Genomic DNA, 22,590 nt, shown 5'->3' with positions numbered 1-22,590 from the left:
CCCTCTTGGATCATGGGAAGGATGGTCCGAATAGTTTCCATTTTGAATGATGGAACTCTTAGGAATTTGTTTAAGATCTTTAGATCCAAGATTGGTCTGAAGGTTCCCTCTTTCTTGGGAACCACAAACAGATTTGAATAAAATCCCTGCCCTTGTTCCGTCCGCGGAACTGGGTGGATCACCCCCATTACTAGGAGGTCTTGTACACAGCGTAGGAATGCCTCTTTCTTTATCTGGTTTTCTGATAACCTTGAAAGATGGAATCTCCCTTGAGGAGGCGAAGCCTTGAAGTCCAGAAGATATCCCTGAGATATGATCTCCAACGCCCAGGGATCCTGGACATCTCTTGCCCACGCCTGGGCGAAGAGAGAAAGTCTGCCCCCCACTAGATCCGTTTCCGGATACGGGGCCGTTCCTTCATGCTGTCTTGGGGGCAGTAGCAGGTTTTCTGGCCTGCTTGCCCTTGTTCCAGGACTGGTTAGGTTTCCAGGCCTGTCTGGAATGAGCAACAGTTCCTTCCTGTTTTGGAGCGGAGGAAGTTGATGCTGCACCTGCCTTGAAATTTCGAAAGGCACAAAAATTAGACTGTTTGGCCTTTGATTTGGCCCTGTCCTGAGGAAGGGTATGACCCTTACCTCCAGTAATGTCAGCAATAATTTCTTTCAAGCCGGGCCCGAATAAGGTCTGCCCCTTGAAAGGAATATTAAGTAATTTAGATTTAGAAGTCACGTCAGCTGACCAGGATTTAAGCCATAACGCTTTCTGGGCCTGGATGGCGAATCCGGAATTCTTAGCCGTTAGTTTAGTCAAATGTACAACGGCATCAGAAATAAATGAGTTAGCTAGCTTAAGTGATTTAAGCTTGTCCATAATTTCATCCAATGGAGCTGTGTGAATGGCCTCTTCCAGAGACTCAAACCAGAATGCCGCAGCAGCAGTGACAGGTGCAATGCATGCAAGGGGCTGCAGGATAAAACCTTGTTGAACAAACATTTTCTTAAGGTAACCTTCTAATTTTTTATCCATTGGATCCGAAAAAGCACAACTATCCTCAACCGGGATAGTGGTACGCTTTGCTAAAGTAGAAACTGCTCCCTCCACCTTATGGACCGTCTTCCATAAGTCCCATGTAGTGGCGTCTATTGGAAACATTTTTCTAAATATAGGAGGTGGGGAAAAGGGCACACCGGGTCTATCCCACTCCTTGCTAATAATTTCTGTAAGCCTTTTAGGTATAGGGAAAACATAAGTACACACCGGTACCGCATAGTATCTATCCAGCCTACACAATTTCTCTGGAATTGCAACTGTGTTACAGTCGTTCAGAGCAGCTAAAACCTCCCCAAGCAATACACGGAGGTTCTCAAGCTTAAATTTAAAATTAGAGATCTCTGAATCAGGTTTCCCCGGATCATATCCGTCACCCACAGAATGAAGCTCTCCGTCCTCATGTTCTGCAAACTGTGACGCAGTATCAGACATGGCTCTTACAGCACCAGCGCGCTCTGTATCTCTCCTAATCCCAGAGCTATCGCGCTTGCCTCTCAATTCTGGCAATCTAGATAATACTTCTGACAGGGTATTATTCATGATTGTAGCCATGTCCTGTAAAGTAATTGCTATGGGCGTCTCTGATGTACTTGGCGCCATAATAGCATGCGCCCCCTGAGCGGGAGGCGAAGGTACTGACACGTGAGGAGAGTTAGTCGGCATAACTTCCCCCTCATCGTCTGGTGATAATTCTTTTATAGATAAAGACTGACCTTTATTATTTAAAGTGAAATCAATACATTTAGTACACATATTCCTATGGGGCTCCACACTGGCTTTCAAACATAATGAACAAGTAGATTCATCTATGTCAGACATGTTTAAACAGACTAGCAATAAGACTGGCAAGCTTGAAAAAAACACTTCACAATAAGTTTACAAGCAATATAAAAAACGCTACTGCGCCTTTAAGAAGCACAAAACCTGTCTCAAGTTGAAATAACAATGAACCAAAGCAGTTATACCAACCAAATGTTCACAGTAAATGTATTAAGTTAGCAGAGCATTGCACCCACTTGCAAATGGATGATTAACCCCTTAATACCCAAACCGGATAAACAATAGAGAAAAACGTTTTTTAAAACAGTCAAACACACTGTCACAGCTCTGCTGCGACTGATTACCTCCCTCAATATGACTTTTGAAGCCTTTTGAGCCCTCAGAGAAGTCCTGCATCATGCAGGAAGAAGCAGGAAGTCTGAGTCTGAATTATTTACTGCGCAAAAAAGCGCTAAAATAGGCCCCTCCCACTCATATTACAACAGCGGGAAGCCTCAGTTAACTGTTTCTATGCAGAAATTAAGCCAGCCATGTGGAAAAATTATGCCCCAATAAGTTTTATCACCAAATGTACGTTAAAAAATTATTAAACATGCCAGCAAACATTTTAAAACACATTTTTTAAAGAGTATATATCTCTATTAATAAGCCTGATCCAGTCGCTTTCACTGCATTTAAGGCTTTACTTACATTACTTCGGTATCAGCAGCATTTTCTTAGTCAATTCCATTCCTTAGAAAAATACTTTACTGCACATACCTTAGTTGCAGGAAAACCTGCACGCCATTCCCAGTCTGAAGTTACCTCACTCCTCAGAATGTGCGAGAACAGCCAGTGGATCTTAGTTACTTCTGCTAAGATCATAGAAAAACGCAGGCAGATTCTTCTTCCAAATACTGCCTGAGAAAAAACAGCACACTCCGGTGCCATTTAAAAATAACAAACTTTTGATTGAAGAAATAAACTAAGTATAAAACACCACAGTCCTCTCACGACCTCCATCTATGTTGAGCGTTGCAAGAGAATGACTAGATATGACATGTGAGGGGAGGAGCTATATAGCAGCTTTGCTGTGGGTGATCCTCTTGCAACTTCCTGTTGGGAAGGGAATATATCCCACAAGTAATGGATGATCCGTGGACTGGATACACTTAACAAGAGAAATCTGCGTTTTTTTAAACAGTGCATACTTGTAATATGGATTTAAAGGTAAAAAGCAATACAATCTCGAGATTGCGCTAACGATAGTACGCCACTCCTAATCTGGCCCTAAGAGCACAATTGCTAAACATCAGTTATTGATGTTACGGTCATGTTTTCCATTTTTTTGTGTTTCCTGCAGATCTCTTTATCTCTACGGGAAATCAGGTATCCATCTATTAAAGTAAATAGTTAAAGTATTATTGAGAATGAGTGCTGTATATTAGAAACTGGTGTGTATACACCATGGCCAGTGAAACATTACATTTTCAAATAAGCTTAAAGCTCACAGTTCAAAGCAGCCCACACAAGAAGCCCACAAAAGAAGAGGAAAGTACGATATTATGTTTCGTTTCCATATATTCATATGAACGTGTCACTTACTGCTCCTGTCCTATGCGCAGATCAACGGGTGTCCAAATGTCAGGCACAAAGCCGGTGTAAACCATCGGCTATGATCCCCTCTCTTGGGGAAGCCCATCCAATCACTCTACATTTGGTCCTTGGGCCCAGGCGTTCACGCTACAGCTCCCCCGTAATTCCCAGCATAATTCAGTAAACATTTTTGCACTAAAGATATTAGTTTTTCTTGCAAACTAAATGGTTGCAAGCTTTTATCAAAATACTTATAACTCTGATAGAAGAACGCAGTCTTACAAAAATATAGATGATTATAAAATGCTATACTCAGAAAGCAGCATAATGTGATTTATATTGGGTGCAGGATTTACTTTTTAAAGTGCGCCCCCTGTTCACTGCTAACTTTGCCCTACACAGCAAACTTTCCCTTTCTAGTGAGCTCCATTACCTTCAATAGGAGACATCTTGCCGCTTGTAAGGACTGCCCCTTTTTTATGATAATTTCACCAGGGCAGTGCCTGCAAGTTTCAGTGAAAAACATGTTTGATCTGGTAAGACTAAGATTATCAGGCCCCTAGAGATCATATATTTTGCAAAAAAATAATAATGTATAACATACAATATAAGTGGTATTGTATGTTAAGTGGTAGCATAAGTGATATATTTGGTCTACCGTACTCAATACAAATTGGTAGATACGTTTTAATACTATTGCATTTGCGAACATTTGCGAACTTGCATTTGCATTGTTGGGAAGCATTGCGCTCACGAGAGAGTGCTTCCATAGGCTCCAATGGTAGCCTTGTTCTGACACTGTCAGAGATGGCACAGAACCTAAGCTCAGCAAAGGGGGGAAGTAGCGCAGCAATTGCAGCAAATATAAATATATAGTTATATGATTATATACAGTATATATTTATGTGTTAATATGTGTATATACACATATTAACACATACATATATATGTATATAAGCATATACATATATTTACATATATTTACTGGGAACACACAGTTCCCCATAGACCGCAATGTAAAGGCACCCCACTCCTGCCAACTTTACCCCCAAAATTCTGCCTAGTGCAGTTATTTTATTAAAAAATAAAAATGCTACAATTTTTATTTTTTAATAAAATATACTACACTGTATTCTGGGGGCATCTGGGGCACATTTATAATATTAACAAGAGATCTTATCCCTGGTTTATTTTAAAAGCGCTAATTGCTACCGCAATAAATTTGCTATAATGTTGCGCTCCACTTGTAATCTAGCCCTATATGTGGTAAGAAAGCTAATTGATAGACCTGCTTTGATCTTATTTGGCCTAACAGACGTTCCTGTCTGCTAGCCAATGCAACATCATTTACAATAGTTTACAATATTTCTTTTGGATATATTCTTATTTATCTCTTTGTCAAATCCTCAGATACAATGTTGCCTTAACTTCGTATATTGTCCTTCAGAAATTCCAACTGTGATGTCACTTGTGTGACTTGAGTCTGCTCAATCAATTATATTTCCAGTAATGGGTTTCCAGTACACTTTGATCATCATATCTGTCTTTTTTTGTGCTCACTACCTTATTTATCTAGTGCACTGAAACACACATTCTAGTCCTTAATGCTAGTATGTTTAACCTTTTCATAACAGGTTTGATTTTAAAAATGTTGTTAATATTTACATATATCTTGATATATCAGGTGGGGAAAATGAAGACGATATTAGAAATCTAGATGAAGAGATCAAAGAACTGAATGAATCAAATCTGAAGATAGAAGCTGATATGATGAAGCTACAAACACAGGTTAGAAACATTCTTGAGTATTCATAAAAAAAATCTGCAAATTTAGGATGATAACAGATTATTATAATTATTATTATTATTATTATTAACAGGTATTTGTAGAGCGGTAACAGATTCCGCAGCACTATAAACATTGTTGGTATACAGAATAACATTTATATGGATCAAGTGGGTAGAGGGCCCTGCTGAGAGTTGCACTGTTGTAGTCGGCTCTTATGAAGGTGATCTGCAAACCGCTGGGCTCATAGGCTTACATTCTAAGGGGTTCAAGGGGAAAGCAATGGAGTTAGGAAAACATAGAGTGCAAATGGAATTATTATGAACACAGAACATCTAGTGTGATTGCAATATACTGTATATATATATATATATATATATATATATATATATATATATATACACAAACACTCACACAATATGACAGCCATTTAATAAATTTATGGTGTATAAACCAGCAATGGCTATACTGACCATAATCCCTCTGATATAGCATGGCTGTGGTCAGGTAAGTGGACATTCTGCAATTTCCTCCAACCAAACAGCTCTTTAATATACTTTAACTATTTCAGCTATTGATCATTTACAATTCAGTTACATTCAAGAGGTTAATGTGATATGAAACCCAATTTTTTTAATTTGTGATTCAGAATCAAATATTACAATCATAAAATAATTTATAGTGAGGTTATTATATGTAATACTTTAAATATATATTTTCATATTGTTTTATATATACTATATATATATATATATATATATATATATATATATATATATATATATATATATATATATATATATATATAATATATATAAAATAAAAAATGTCCTGTTCCAACAGAAACAGACCTAAATTACAAGTGGTATGCAATTGATAAAGCACAGCTCCTTGCTTGATAAAGCACAGCTCCTTGCACTCAGTCCTGCAAATTAATAGAGTTTGATTGGAAATTACAAGTTGCTTGTTAAAATATTTAACCAAAGTATTTTAATGCACCGGATACATATATAGTGCTCTCTATGCTTTTAATGGATAGCGCAATTTCGCAGATAAGTTTTGTGGGTATTTAATACTTTTGAAAACTTGGTGTTAACTTTTAGCACTTGTTACTGTACATTTAACTAAATCTTAAAATGCTATAGAAATAAAGAAATCTGCTACCTGAAAATATTTTTTTCTGCTTGATTTTGCATGTTCTCATTATCCAACATGAATAATATTAGTACGGGCACTCATTAAAATCTATTACCTGAGGGAAGTTAAGCATCTGTGCTATCTGACATGAGTACTGTAATCGTGCACACCATACCACCACTTGTGCGACAAATATTAGCCATCACTTAAAATAGCAGAGCAAAATTGAAATAGGTACCAATAATATTAGCACTCCATACAGCTGGCATTCTTGCTCTTAACTTGTGACTTAGGCAAGTTGTTTTCAACACCTGTCCTCAGGGCACATCAACAGGCCACATTTTCATGTTATCTGAACGCAGGTGAAATGATTAGCTGATCAGTAACCATGGCTAATAAACTGCTCTCACCTATCAGCTGATTATTTCCATGTGCTCTAGTTCAGATATCATGAAAATCTGGCCCATTGGTGATCCCTTAGGACTGGAGTTGATCTAGGCCACAATGCTTTCCCTATTAACATGTGATTTGTTTATTTTTTGTTTTATCTCTAAAGACTTAAACTTAAGATTGTTATTTGTTGTCATCTGAACTAGTTAATAAATTACCACTATAGGTATCAAACAGAAAGAGTTCTGTATGCCTAGTTTTTCATCCAGTCTCCACTGTGTAACATTCTGACTGCTATAAACTTTGTAAGCCATTGCACTGGATCAAACTCTATGTATCCTCCTCAAATGCAGAAATGGGTTAGTCGTGCACACATACCGGTGATAATGTCTTGGGGAACAAGTGGCATGAATATGGAGTGGGAACATCAAGAGCATGCTTCTAGTTATTCCAGAGATGCATATCCAGCACTGTCCATGAAAGGCATCATTAATAAATCCTTTAAGTGGCTTCTTGATTACAAAATACTCCGTGTATTCCAATGGAGACATCTGTGACAAATCCCTTAGATGGCTTTTGGAAAATATTAAAAAATAGTTTACTTTTTTTTGTTTGCTGTATTTGACAAACTATTTTTAAAACATGTCAATTTTAGTATCACTGAAAGACACTTTTTTATTATTTGTGTTATTACTATATTTTCATTGTACTTAAATACCTATAAATTCATAAATGGTTTTATTATAAATTCTCTCTCATGACATCTATGAGCATCCTTTCTATTAGATATTATTCATTATTAAGTAATTGATCTATGAGCAAAGGATGAATTACAGGACTCTTTTTTCCAGTTGTGAAGCACCTATACTACAACTTACATAGACAATATTCTTTTATAAATTGCCTTTTTAACCAATGGCAATTTTTCAATTCTAGATCACATCAATGGAAACAAATCTGAAAACAATAGAGGAGGAGAACAAACTTATAGAACAGAATAATGAAAGCCTTATAAAGGAATTGGCAGGCCTAAGCCAAGCCCTAATCTCAAGTCTTGCTGATATCCAGCTTCCACAGATGGTAAGGTTTTGTGTTTTTATATATCGCTCATTAAATGGATATGAAACCCAGATTTTTTCTTCCATGATTCAGATAGAGGATACTTTTTTAAAAACAACTTTCAAATGTACTTCTATTATCAAATTTGCTTTGTTCTTTTGGTATCCTTTGTTGAAAGCATACAAAGGTAGCAGCTGGGAGCTAGTTGCTGATCGGTGGTTGCACATTTATACTTGTTGTCATTGGCTTATGTGTTCAGCTAGCTCACAGTAGTGAAATGCTGCTCATTCAATAGAGGATACAAAGATAATGAAGCAAAATTGATAATAAAAGTAAATTGGAAAGTTGTTTAAAATTGTATGCTCTATCTGAAACGTGAAAGAAAATGTTTGGGTTTCATGTCCCTTTAATGTGTCTTTTAATTTTTTCATTATATTTAAAAAAACTTTGTGATACCTTCACACCCATATACACATACAAATGGCTGGATCTGCATCTCTGAAATCTTTAGGCAATGTTTTTATTACAGGATCTTCCTGCATTTTCACCCCATTTATGATTAGTGAATAGTGACATATTTGGGCTTATTCATATCACATTCACCAGTGCCATGTGTGTTTACTAAAGACCTATATGGAGCGCTACAATATTAGCGCTGTTGTGTGCTATCATCACTCATTTAAATCTATTGCACTCTTATTACAATTTCAAAGTAAAAAGGTAGCACTCGAGCAAAAGATTCCGGTGTGCTAACATCAGGAGTTAGGATAGCATGGCCCCATTTAATTCCTTACCTTGTAGACTTCTATGGGCCTCACTTCAAATCTCTGTCCTGGCTGTTTCTCGACTGCTTACCTGGAGTTGTGCTAAGCGTAATCCCACCAACCTCCATCCACATCTCTTCTGCTTTAGCTTCGGGAACGTTAAATCACACAGGGAGCACACAACCCTGCAAACTCAGCAAATCTATCAACTTGACTCACCCACGAGTGAGTGAGAGCTGCTTAAATCCTATTGGTTGATTTGAACAGCCAATAGGATTTAAGCAGCTCTAATTCCTATTGGCTGAGTCAAAATTTTCAGCCAATAGGAATGCAAGGGACGCCATCTTTGAATCGTGTACCTTGCATTGAAGACTCAGTGTACGGTGGCGACAGTATGAAGAGGATGCTCCGCGCCGGGTGTCTTCAGGATGGACCCGCTCCGCGCCGCCGGGATCAAGATAGAAAATGCCACCTGGATTAAGATATAAGAGGCCGCCCGGATGAAGACTTCTCGCCGCCTGGATGAGGACTTCACCACCTGGATGAAGATAGAAGAGGCCGTCTGGATGAAGACTTCTCGCCGCCTGGATGAAAATCGTTCAAGCGGGACTTCAAAAACTGTAAGTGGATCGTCAGGGGTTAGTATTAGGTTTTTGTAAGGGTTTTTTGGGTGTTTTTTTTTTTAAATTAGGGTTTGGGCACCAAAAGTGCTAAATGCCCTTTTAAGGGCAATGTCCATACAACTGCCCTTTTCAGGGCAATGGGTAGATTAGGGTCTTTAGATAGTTTTTTTTTTATTTTGTGGGTTTGTGGGGGGTGGGGGTTTGTAATGTTAATGGGTCTTTGTAAAAAAAAATTCAGGGAAAAGAGCTGTTTAACTTAGGGCAATGCCCTACAAAAGGCCCTTTTAAGGGCTAGTGGTAGTTTATTCTAGATTAGGTTTTTTATTTTGGGGTGTTTTTTTTTTTAAAACGGGTATTAGAATAGGAATAATTTTGTATTATTTTTGATAATTTACTTGTTATTTTGTGTAATGTATTTTTTTTCATTTTGGGGTGGGTTTTTATATTTAGATTAGGGCTTGGGTAGCAAAAGAGCTAAATGCCCTTTTAAGGGCAATGCCCATACAAATGCTCTTTTCAGGGCAATGGGTAGATTAGGCTTTTCTTTATTTGTATTTTGTGTGTTTGGGGGGGTGGGGGTTTGCACACTGTTAGGGGTGTTTGTTTTGTTTTGTAGCAAAACTTTAGGGCAATGCCCTACAAAAGGCCCTTTTAAAGGCCCCTAAAAGGCCCTTTTAAGGGCCCTTGGGAGTTTATTAAAGATTAGGTTTTTTTTGTTTTTTTTTTTGTTTTTTAAGGGTATAGAATATTAATCATTTTTATTGTTTTGGATGATTTTGTTTGTTATTTTTTTGTAATGGTAAGTTTTTTATTTTTTGTAATTTTAGTGTTTTTTATTTATTGTAATGTAAGGTTTTAGTGTAAGGCAGCTTAGGTTTTATTTCACAGGTAAGTTTGTATTTATTTTATCTAGGTAGTTAGTAAATAATTAATAACTATTTACTAACTAGTCTACCTAGTTAAAATAAATACAAACTTACCTGTTAAATAAAAATAAAACCTAATCTAGCTACAATATAACTATTAGAAATATTATAGCTAGCTTGGATTTTATTTCACAGGTAAGTATGTATTTAGTTTTAAATAGGTATTATTTAGTTAATAATTGTAACTTTAGTTTAGCTCTATTTCAATTATGTTAAAGTTAGGGGGTGTTGGGTTAGGGTTAGGGTTATAGGCTGACCATACGTCCCGTTTTGAAAGGGACAGTACCGTTATTTTATGTTTCTTCCCCCGTCCCGTCGTTTCTTTAAAAATATTCATTTTGTCCCGTTTTGAGGGTTATCAGACCGTGCGGCCAGCGCAAGTTAATTTTTTAGCACACACATCACTTATTAAAAACTTTTAAACTTCCCAGGGCGGGGAGGGCAGTTTTTTTTTAACTGCAGGGTTGGGTGGCTGTGTCCACATGATCCACAGCAACGCTTCTATGCTGCCCGCACTCAAAATTAGGAAAGCAAGTGACAGCAGGTCAGTAGTCAGTCGTGAGCTGTCAGACTGAGCTAAGGAGAGAGACTGGTCACGAGAGGGAAGTTAGGACTACTAGCTAGTGCCTAGTAAGGACAGGAGTCGGACTAGATTTGTCATCATCTGATGTGATGATCATCTGCCTCTGCCATCATCATCCGAATTAGCGGCTGACCATCACCAGAGAGATAATTCTTGCCATCTTCTTGTGTCACAGTGTGAACATACAAACATAGTGATCAAGTAGATCAACTGTCTAGGTTTTTGTGCACGGCCAAGGTAAGACCAGTGTCTGTGCCTGTCAATCAATTTAATTGTCATTAATTATGCTTATTATTATTATTATATTATTATTAGGCTGCAGTGCTGGCTGTACAGATGTTATAAATAACGGTTATCATTATCAAGTAACTATTTGCACATTTTTCTCAGTTCTTCCACCATGTAACAACGATTTTGGGCAACTCGGCTAAAAAAAATCTACAACTACTAATCCAGATCTTCAAACCAAACGCCTGTTCAGAGGCTACACTTTTACCCTTTAAAATCAGTTAATATGGGGGAATTTGCCTTGACAACATAGAGGATAATTTAAATTTTGGAAATATTGAGTTAAGGGCATGTGATTAAAAAATATACACACGTCACATTCCCAATTTAGATCATGAGAACATTGTGAAAACACTGTGGATTGGTACTTAGATGTTATAGCTCTACGTCTACCTAAAAATTTTTGTATGAGTTCTTCTGTCACTGAAGGATAATTGTTGGCTCAATAGTTTATATTCATGTCATAAAAGTTAACTTTTGTTAAAATCTTACTTTTTTTCCTATGAATAAAGAATATTAACCCTGTCCCGTTTTTGACATCTCAATGTCCCATTTTTGTCTCAAGGAAATATGGTCAGCCGGTTTAGTTTTAGGGGTTAATATAGTTTTATTTAGGTTGAGCGATGTGGGAGACTAGCGGTTTAGGGGTTAATATGTTTATTTAGTGGTAGTGATGTGGGAGGCCAGAGGTTTAGGGGTTAATACCTTTATTTAGTGGTGGCGATGTCAGGGAGCAGAAGATTAGGTGTTAATAACTTTATGTAGGTGGTGGCAGATTAGGGGTGTTTAGACTTGGGGTTTATGTTAGGGTGTTAGGTTTAAACGTAAAAAAAATTTCCCCATAGGCATCAATGGGGCTGCGTTACGGAGCTTTTCATTCCACAATCGCAGGTGTTAGACTTTTTTCTGACCCGCTCTCCCCATTGATATCTATGGGGAAAGCGTGCACAAGCACGTCAAAACAGCGATTGAATTGTGTGCGGTATGGAGCTTAAAACCAGCATATCGCATGCACAAGCCGGCTGTTTGAAAGCTTGTAATGGCAGCGCTATAGAGGGTTAAATAATGCAACTTTTGTTGCGTTCGTTTATTTCCCTATAGCGCGCATAACTCGTAATCTAGGTGTATATAAGATATTAAAATGTATTAATTTTTTTTCAGGTATATGAGTAGAAAGGGCTCCAAACTATAATATATGTATACAGGGAGTGCAGAATTATTAGGCAAGTTGTATTTTTGAGGATTCATTTTATTATTGAACAACAACCATGCTCTCAATGAACCAAAAAAACTCATTAATATCAAAGCTGAATAGTTTTGGAAGTAGTTTTTAGTTTGTTTTTAGTTATAGCTATTTTAGGGGGATATCTGTGTGTGCAGGTGACTATTACTGTGCATAATTATTAGGCAACTTAACAAAAAACAAATATATACCCATTTCAATTATTTATTTTTACCAGTGAAACCAATATAACATCTCAACATTCACAAATATACATTTCTGACATTCAAAAACAAAACAAAAACAAATCAGTGACCAATATAGCCACCTTTCTTTGCAAGGACACTCAAAAGCCTGCCATCTATGGATTCTGTCAGTGTTTTGATCTGTTCACCATCAACATTGCGTGCAGCAGCAACCACAGCCTCCCAGACACTGTTCAGAGAGGTGTACTGTTTTCCCTCCTTGTAAATCTCACATTTGATGATGGACCACAGGTTCTCAATAGGGTTCAGATCAGGTGAACAAGGAGGCGATGTCATTAGATTTTCTTCTTTTATACCCTTTCTTGCCAGCCACGCTGTGGAGTACTTGGACGCGTGTGATGGAGCATTGTCCTGCATGAAAATCATGTTTTTCTTGAAGGATGCAGACTTCTTCCTGTACCACTGTTTGAAGAAGGTGTCTTCCAGAAACTGGCAGTAGGACTGGGAGTTGAGCTTGACTCCATCCTCAACCCAAAAAGGCCCCACAAGCTCATCTTTGATGATACCAGCCCAAACCAGTACTCCACCTCCACCTTGCTGGCGTCTGAGTCGGAATGGAGCTCTCTGCCCTTTACCAATCCAGCCACGGGCCCATCCAGCTGGCCCATCAAGACTCACTCTCATTTCATCAGTCCATAAAACCTTAGAAAAATCAGTCTTGAGATATTTCTTGGCCCAGTCTTGATGTTTCAGCTTGTGTGTCTTGTTCAGTGGTGGTCGTCTTTCAGCCTTTCTTACCTTGGCCATGTCTCTGAGTATTGCACACCTTGTGCTTTTGGGCACTCCAGTGATGTTGCAGCTCTGAAATATGGCCAAACTGGTGGCAAGTGGCATCTTGGCAGCTGCACGCTTGACTTTTCTCAGTTCATGGGCAGTTATTTTGCGCCTTGATTTTTCCACACACTTCTTGCGACCCTGTTGACTATTTTGAATGAAACGCTTGATTGTTCGATGATCACGCTTCAGAAGCTTTGCAATTTTAAGAGTGCTGCATCCCTCTGCAAGATATCTCACTATTTTTGACTTTTCTGAGCCTGTCAAGTCCTTCTTTTGACCCATTTTGCCAAAGGAAAGGAAGTTGCCTAATAATTATGCACACCTGATATAGGGTGTTGATGTCATTAGACCACACCTCTTCTCATTACAGAGATGTACATCACCTAATATGCATAATTGGTAGTAGGCTTTCGAGCCTATACAGGTTGGAGTAAGACAACATGCATAAAGAGGATGATGTGGTCAAAATACTCATTTGCCTAATAATTCTGCACTCCCTGTATATCCATTATAGCCCTTTCCATTCAAATACCTTGTTATGTATCATTTACCTTTTAACCCTTATAATTATTTTTTTATATGAATATGATTATTTTTTTATTAGATAGTGTATATATGATTGTAACACTTTATTTTAATGTATTTATGTGGTGTTTGGTGCAATTCAGCCCTAACCCTTTATGTGATAACTTCAGCCGTGTTAACCTGACAGGCGCAAATTTAGCTCTCTAGCCCAAGTGTTTTGAGAGCTAAAGTAGGAAGGATTTCTGAAACTTTGAAAATAAATCTGTTAACTGTTTAATGATACAATTTTATCACAGTATAACAGTACCAAAACTCTGTAAACAGAAAATATGACATATTAAAGAAAAGTGTGCCGTAGTAAACAAAAAATACAAAGTTAAAATTCTCAGTCTATTACCAAGCTCATTGTCCCAGAACAAATTAAGCAAGGAATTCAATGTCTCAGAATGAATGGTGAAATTAAGCAGTACACTAGTGAAGGGACATAGGATCCTTTGCGTGACAGGAAAGATTATCTATTTTCCTGATGGATCTGCAAGCCAATTTAAAAAATAAGAAGAATTTCACCAATCTGTTTAACCATGAGAAGAACTTTGGTATAAAAGCCAAATGGATCGTCTTTGCAACATCCCATGGCAAAAATGCATGTGACTGGGTTGGAGGAACAACTAAGCAGGAAACATGAAAAAACGGTTTGCAAAGAAAACGAAAGAGGGTCAAATCCTTACCCCTGAAGGTACGTAATCTCTTTTGCAATGAGAAGGTTAAGGGGGGTTACATACATCTATGTCACAAGCAGGGACGTAACTGAATTTCATGAACTGAAACTCAAGGACAGGTTTGATAAATGTTAGAGAATTCAAGTTACAAGAACATTTCACAATTTTGAGGCAGTATGAGAGAGTACTATCAGATGCTTCTTTACATTTGCATTGCAAAAATGTAAAGAACATGCAGTGATAAAATGTGTCCCCCTGATCCTATGAATTAATGACTGCGTCGCTTGTCTCTATGATGACCATTGGTGGTTAGACTTGATTTAGGATATTTGCTAGGAAAACTGATGTTTTTGTAAAACTTGGACCAAGAACATGATTCAAGATATTTACTATTGGCAAAGCATGTGTTCCCATGAAAAATGTTATCAGAAAACTGGCGCCTGCCTGCCACTGGACGCTCCCACAACATTTCCAAGTGACTGTGTGAGGAATTCTCACAGCTTCTAATCAAACATAATTAGTGTAAATACAGTTCGTTTTTATTATTATTCTTATATTACCTCTTGACATTTATCAAAATGCATGAATAATGTAGATTTTTCTCCAGATTTCTAGTAGCCCAAGCTCTGTAACCAGTGGAGAATCTCAAATTCAAATTTTTTATGGTAGAATGCTACCATAGAGGACTTATATCTGTAAATTCAGGTGTCTATCTGGTCCCTCACCAGAGATAATCAACCTGAAAATGACCCCATAGAAAAATTAAAGCTAGGACCATCCTGAGCTGAGATATTGAGGTTTCCATAAACATCTGCATAACCATTATGTGTTGTGCACCATGACACAAAGATGGTTGCTGTGGTTAAACCAAGTAAAATAAAAATAAAAAAAATGGTGGTTTTGGCAGTGTGGGAGTATGTGTGTGTGTGTGTGTGGGAGTGTGTGTGTCAGTGTGTGTGTGTGTGTTAGGCAGTATGTTGTATTTGGAGTAAACCATGGAAAATCAGAAATTATAAGAGAGATTACTAGGCCTACAGAAGGGTATAATGAAAAGAATTGGGAGAACAATATTTTCCCACAATTCTGAACACTTTTTATTTAGCACATGAACTAAAAGGGTATATTAAATAAATCATATTCCTAAATGCACTGTAATACACAAAATCATGAGCTCAAGGAAAACACCTTAATTTGATATTGTTATGTGTTGTGGATCCACCAACATAGCATGTGGATTATTTTTTAAGCATTTCCATATTATAAGCACACTTCATTGCTGCTATTACTCAACCTTAATTTGTGGGTAAAGCTTTTGTGCACTCTCTGAGGAGCTCCCACATGTTTAGTATAATGAAGAATAACCTTGCTATTGTGTGTTCAACATGTTTATTATACCATTTTTTTACCTAGTAATTCATCTATAATATGCTTTACTTCACCCCACTGCAAGGTCTTGCAGTTCCATTGTGAACTCTTTACATCTTAAGTATTCTACAGTGAATTAAATGTGTTGATGCCTTATCTACCATATGCTTTCTCTTAATTTACATTTGCCATCTCTAATTGATCTAAAATATCTTCTACTTTCCACTTAGGAACCAATCAGCGAACATAATTTTGAGACATATGTGAATACTCTAACAGAAATGTACAGCAATATGGGACCAGATTACTCCCCAGAATGCAAAGCTCTGTTGGAAAATATCAAGCAAGCAGTGAAAGGTATCCACGTGTAGTATGCAAATTTCTGCTGGATGACACAAATGACTAAAGAGAAAATTCCATTTGGAACCCACAGGAGTTCATGTACCAATAAAATGGATATTGTGAATTGATGTGCTGCATTACCAACTGTAACATTGCACTAATTTCTTTCCCAGCTGTCATAAAAAACATAAGGACTGTTTGAAGTAACAGCAATGCACTTAATTAGTGTATATCAATGTAGTAATTTCAGCTCATGTTTCTCTATTGCACTCTTTCTTTTGTAAAGTGAATGTATAAAAAGGTGTGTGCAACTATTTTTTATAAATTGTAATTTATTTCCGATCGAAAGAGATTTTGTTCATACCTTTTAACAATTTTTTTTTGTTAGGCTTACCATATTTTTACAAATATCTTTTATAATTTATTTTCTGAGTGGATTTTAAATAGATTTAATGAAAGATAATTCTGTAAATGAAAAAAATAATAATCTTGTGAGAATGAAAAGAAACAAATCTTCAGTGATGCAAATGGTTATTGTTTGTTATATTTTTGGTAGTAGTGTATCCCTTTCTTATGATTTTACGCTTTACTGCTGTGACATGAGATCAGGGAAAATCAAGAAATGAACAGATAACCAACACCTATATATGGGACATATAAATAGATATATATGATTTGATTTTACTATGCTAGCAATAATAACTAGCAACATTGTAATTGTTTTATTTAACTCTTTCAATAGAACACGTATGCAATGTATTTGTTCTATGAGCTGTAATGTTTGGATATCCTCATTTTTCCATCATACGGTATATATATATAAATAAATAAATATATATATATATATATATATAATCTGTATATATATATATATATATATATATATATATATATATATATATATATATATATATATATATATATACTTAATCCCATTACTAGATAGATCTAGAAGTCTAGAAGAATGTTAATTGGTTCCACACAAGAAACGACTGGACCTGCCTGTGTGTTGCAAATGGTGAGAAAAATTGAGGCTGGAGGGCCACATTTTGGTCACTGAGCCATATTATCACTGTGTTGTTCTTTATTCATACCTTAGGAACAATATAAGGTCTGTTTAAAGGGACAGTCTAGTCCAAGACAAACTTTCATTATTCAGATAGAGCATGTAATTTTAATCAATTTTCAAATTTACTTCTATCACCAATTTTGCTTTGTTCTCCTGGTATTGTTAGTTGAAAGCTAAATCTAGGAGGTTCATATGCTAATCTCTAAGCCCTTGAAGGCCGCCTCTTATCTCAGGGCATTTTGACAGTTTTTCACCACTAGAGGGTGTTAGTTCATGTGTTTCATATAGATAACACTGTTCTCACGCACGTGGAGTTCCTAGCAGCCAGCACTAATTGGCTAAAATGCAAGTCGGTCAAAAGAACTGAAATAAGGGGTAATTTGCAGAGGCTTAGATACAAGATAATCACAGAGGTAATATGTGTATTAATATAACTGTGTTGGTTATGCAAAACTAGGGAATGGATAAAAAAAGGGATTATCTATCTTTTAAAACAATAAATATTCTGGTGTAGACTTTAAATAATATTTGCCTATTAAGTTAAACCAATGAATTTAGAGTGGTCAACAGAAATCTGGAAGAGGGGGATTTGTCAAGTAAATAAAACAAAAAAAACACAAAAAAAAATATAAAGGAGGCAAACACTATTGGCCAAAGCACAAATAGTTACATTTCATAAAATTGAAACAAAACTGAAGCATGCAACCATTTAGCATATATAGCTAGATGTGTTCCGGGTGGTAGTATTTAAAGGTAATTTATCTTGGGCCTCCATAGTCACACCATGAGTACTGAATTACTTGTTAGCACTTGAATAGTACTTATCATTGATACCTCATGTTATTTAGCATTCATATAGAACACATGATTATACATAATAATACCATCTTGTAAGCAACTGCCTAGTATTTACTTTACTTGATTTGGGGAAAAATTCCTTTCTTCTTCCACAGAGGGTGGTGTTTAAATTTTTGTTATAAAAAATTTAGTCTCATCCAGTTTAACACCTTCTTCTACTTATTGCTACATTTCTTTTTTGCATTTTAATGGTAGCATTAATATTTATATTACCAGTTCATAATGACAACAAAAATCATTCCGCAAGCTATCCTTTTGGTGCTAGAAGGATCATGTTTCCATAAAATTCCATTGCTCTCAAACTCAAGTATGGTGAATATATTTACCAAACTTTGGAGTTTTTCATGTATTTTTTCACAAACTGTATATTTTTGCAATAGATGATGTAAAGTACCAGCTAAACTGCCTTTATATGCACATACTTCATGTGCATAGGTGCCTCAGTGTAAATGATTTATTTAAATCTGTGCTTTTTCTTTCTTTTTTCTTTTTTTCTAAAGATCATTTAACAATGAAAATTTACATTTTGTAAATGATGGTTTTCAGGTCTATCATGTACAATTCCTAGCATTATTACTACTCAAAACTATGCGTTTGATTTTACAGCACAATAGTCACCATTATCAGTTACACGTGGCTTGCAAATCTGCTCATTTTGGATGTATAAAGTCTACGGCATACAGTTTCTAAATAAGAAATATTGTATATTCTTATGACTTATGCTTTACTTGCACAGCAACAGCTTAAAAATTTGCTGTGCAATGTAATTGTTTGAACTAACTCCATTTGCAACTTTAACTTTAGCAGTGGTGAACAGCACATTATATCAGTAGGCTATGCATAATACAACTTTAAATCTGTGAAGTTTTGAGTTCCTCTAATAATGCACCTAGCTGAAAGGAGATATGTGAAATATAGGAGTTTGAAGAGAAAGCTAAATATCGCCAATGTCTGACAGGGTTAAAATGAAGTGTTTGAACACTTGCTTTATGACTAATCTATCATTTTCAGGGATAAAGCAATTGGTTTATGCCACTTCAAGCACTGCAGATATTAATATTTAATTTACTGTTTGTTTAAATGTATTCTATATTTAAGTTTAATATAACATCACACAAACCTATGTATTTATTCATGTGGCTTTTTGATTAATTTATCTATGTTTGAACTCTTTGCTGAGGATGTTTGGTGATGTATGTATTTATTTATTTGCTTCTTTTGTAATTGATGTGTTTCTGTAATGTGCACTGAAATTTTGTGTTAAACTGCATCAATGAGTTGCACTGTAAACTAGAGATTTTGTAAGAAGCAAGGTATGCATTTTTTATTTGGAGTAGTTTGTAAATGGTGTCTTCATAAATGAATACTTCTTACATTCAAAGCAGCAAACTGTGTTTTGTGCTATACATTTGATGTATGTTAGGAATTGAAATAAAATTGGTTATAAAACACCAGAATTGTTTATGTGTGAATTAATTTGGTTTTGTATTCCTTTAATAAAGCATTTTATTCACTATAAATAATCAACTGTGCTTAATTGAGATGTTTATGGACTTTAAAGGGACACTAAACCCAAAAATTTTCTTTCGTGATTCAGATAGAGAATTCAATTTTAAACAACTTTCCAATTTACTTCTATTATCTAATATGCTTTATTTTTTAGATATCCTTTATTAAAGAAATAGCAATGCACATGGGTGAGCCAATAACACGAGGCATCTACGTGCAGGCACCAATCAGCAGCTACTGACCCTACCTAGATATGCTATTCAGCAAAGAATATCAAGAGAATGAAGCAAATAAGATAATAGAAGTAAATTAGAAAGTTGTTTAAAATTGCATGCTCTATCTAAATCATGAAAGAAAAATGTGGGTTTAATGTCCCTTTAAATAAAAATAAATATGGTTTGTCTGATGTTTATATTTTCATTTAGGTACATAAAATAATTCCTAAATGCACTGTGTATTTCAGATTAGAAGCATTCTTGTATGCTATTTTTTTTATTTGCAAACTTGGTTCATTTAAAAAGATCACTGCATCGCTGATAACTGTTAAAGTGCTTTCAATGTATAGCTAATATGGCAGTAAGCAAGCAGGTTGCATGCACAGTCTACACTTACACATATTCTAAGAACCTGGTGATGTGTCATATGGCTTCACCAGTACTCAAAACATGCATGTGCACGTAGCTTACTGCTGTATCAGAAGCAGGTTGTGCACACTGAGCAGTAATACTGCTGAAATACTTCTAATTCACCAGTTTTGCCCCTTTAACATTATCCATTTTGAAGACAGCAGTGCAATTAGAATGGGTTCAGTTAGTAAATTAGCTGGTGTATTTTTGAAAAGTATATAAAGGGGCTTTATCACATAACTGGTTTAGTTATGCATGGTTTGGTTATCTGCATATTGTTTAAAGGGACATAATACTCATATGCTAAATCACTTGAAACTGATGCTGTATAACTGTAAAAAGCTGACAGGAAAATATCCCCTGAGCATCTCTATGTAAAAAAGGAAGATATTTTACCTCACAATCTCCTCAGCTCAGCAGAGTAAGTTCTGTGTAAAAAGTTATACTTCACCTGCTCCCAGCTGCAGGTAAAAATAAAAAAAAAATGAAGAAATGAACAGCAGCCAATCAGTATCAGCAGTGCTGAGGTCATGAACTCTTTTACTGTGATCTCATGAGATTTCACTTAACTCTCATGAGATTTCATAGTAAGTTGAATAGGGAACTAATATGAGAGTGCACGAGGCACATCCCCTAAGATGTCCCAGGACAGAGACACTAAAATGCTGCTTAGAAATCCTTTACAATGGGAGGTGGCTACTGAGGAACTTTTGAGGTAAAATATCTTTCTTTTTTACATAGAGATGTTCAGGAGAGAAGTTTGCAAACTTTCACATAAATCATTAAAAACAAAAAATATTAAATAATATTCACACTTCCTAGCAAGGGTGGATTCTGTGAAATAGTAAGTCCAGTGTATCTACAGTGGGTATTGAAAAAAATTAACCCCCTTGAAAGTAATCACATTTTGTTGCTTTGCAGCCTAATATAAAGACAGACACAGTTTTTGTTTATTCGGTTGTAATTACTCAGTACAATTTATAACACCAACATGTCAGGCAAAAAAAAAGACAATTCAAAAACAGAATCACTGAGTTGCAAAAAGGATCACCCCTTATGTCAGTATTTTGTTGATCCACATTTTGCTTTAATTACAGCCTTTAGTCTTTAGTGGTATGTCTCTACTAACTTTGCACATCTAGACTGTGCAATATTTGCCCATTCTTCTTTGCAGAACTGCTCCAGTTCCCTTACATTTGATGGTGACCGTTTGTGGTGTCAGGGTATCGCCAAGTGTTATTTAATTGATATATATATATCAACATATAATCTATGTAATATTTCAGTATTCTATAAAATGCTTTGGCCAAGTCAAGTGAACAGGGAGTTAAAAGAGAAACAAGGCTGAATACTAAAATTGTGGCCAAAACTAGGGTGTCACCTAGCCCCCCCAATTTTGAATCCAAAAAGAAAACTTATGCAGAGAAGTTTTGAGTCTGCCCCCCCCCCCCCCACCAAGGGCTGAGGCGCAGAGTCCGCAGGCTGATAGAAGGGAATATACTAAAAATGGGGGGCATACCCAGATAAACAGGTATCCCCAAAGAGATGAATACCCACCAGGTAATCGGTATCTCTATAAAATTGATACCATAAGAGGCGCAGATACTCTCAGGATAACCAGACAACCCAATTAAATAGTGCACCCCAGGATTTTAACGCTGGACAAGTTGAACCTCAAAGTCAACCTTGTCAAAATAGACACAATAGCTATGATTCTGAGGGATCACAAGGATCCAGGAATCACTACCCTGGGGCATCAAGAATTCAGCCCATGGGTAGAAATAATCTGTACAATCAGGTTTTAGTACCCAGTTAAATCAATTATGAGAACAATTTGCTAATATGAGCCAAGCTTTCATGGCTCAACAACCTAATAATCCTTTTTTAGGGGTGGCACCAGTGGCCAACAGTGTGCCACAGGCACAAGAATAAATACTTAGGTATTAACTGAGAAAAAGGGGAGACCAAATGAGATAATTAATATTAAAAATTATACTAATCAAATTCTCTCCCCACAGCCTAGCAACAGAAAGCTTGACAGTGAGGATAGGCTTCCTCAGCCTGGAAGTATTAATGACTATCCTCTTTTGCAGTTCTCCATAACCCTTATTCCCACAGGTGGAAGAGCAGTCCTCATCTGGAGAAGGAAGCCCTGACTGTGACGCAATATGCAGGAAACCCGTTATCCCTATTACAGAGGAGGCGGTGGGTAAGAATTATACTGTATCAGGTAAAATGGCTGATTCAGGTAAATTGTGGCAAAGCCCACAAATGTTTACACATGCTAATTTTATGTGTCAAATGGTAGAAACTGCAGGGAGGTATTATATATCAGCTGAGCTCCAGGATTC

General features: G+C 36.4%; 1 protein-coding gene across 1 annotated transcript in view; it reads left to right on the top strand.

The window, feature by feature from the left end:
- The window catches only part of ST18 (ST18 C2H2C-type zinc finger transcription factor), a 283,008-nt gene extending 266,802 nt beyond the window's left edge, over window positions 1–16,206 (top strand). The window contains 3 exon segments of the mRNA XM_053713138.1: window positions 5,090–5,193; window positions 7,655–7,798; window positions 16,066–16,206. Of these exon segments, the coding sequence (XP_053569113.1) occupies window positions 5,090–5,193; window positions 7,655–7,798; window positions 16,066–16,206 (389 nt within the window).
- The last annotated feature ends 6,384 nt before the right edge of the window (window positions 16,207–22,590 follow it).

This window comes from Bombina bombina, chromosome 5 (genome assembly GCF_027579735.1).
Source record: "Bombina bombina isolate aBomBom1 chromosome 5, aBomBom1.pri, whole genome shotgun sequence".
Lineage (NCBI taxonomy): Eukaryota > Metazoa > Chordata > Amphibia > Anura > Bombinatoridae > Bombina > Bombina bombina.
Note: the sequence above shows the minus strand (reverse complement) of the source record. Positions and strands in the feature narration are given on the sequence as shown.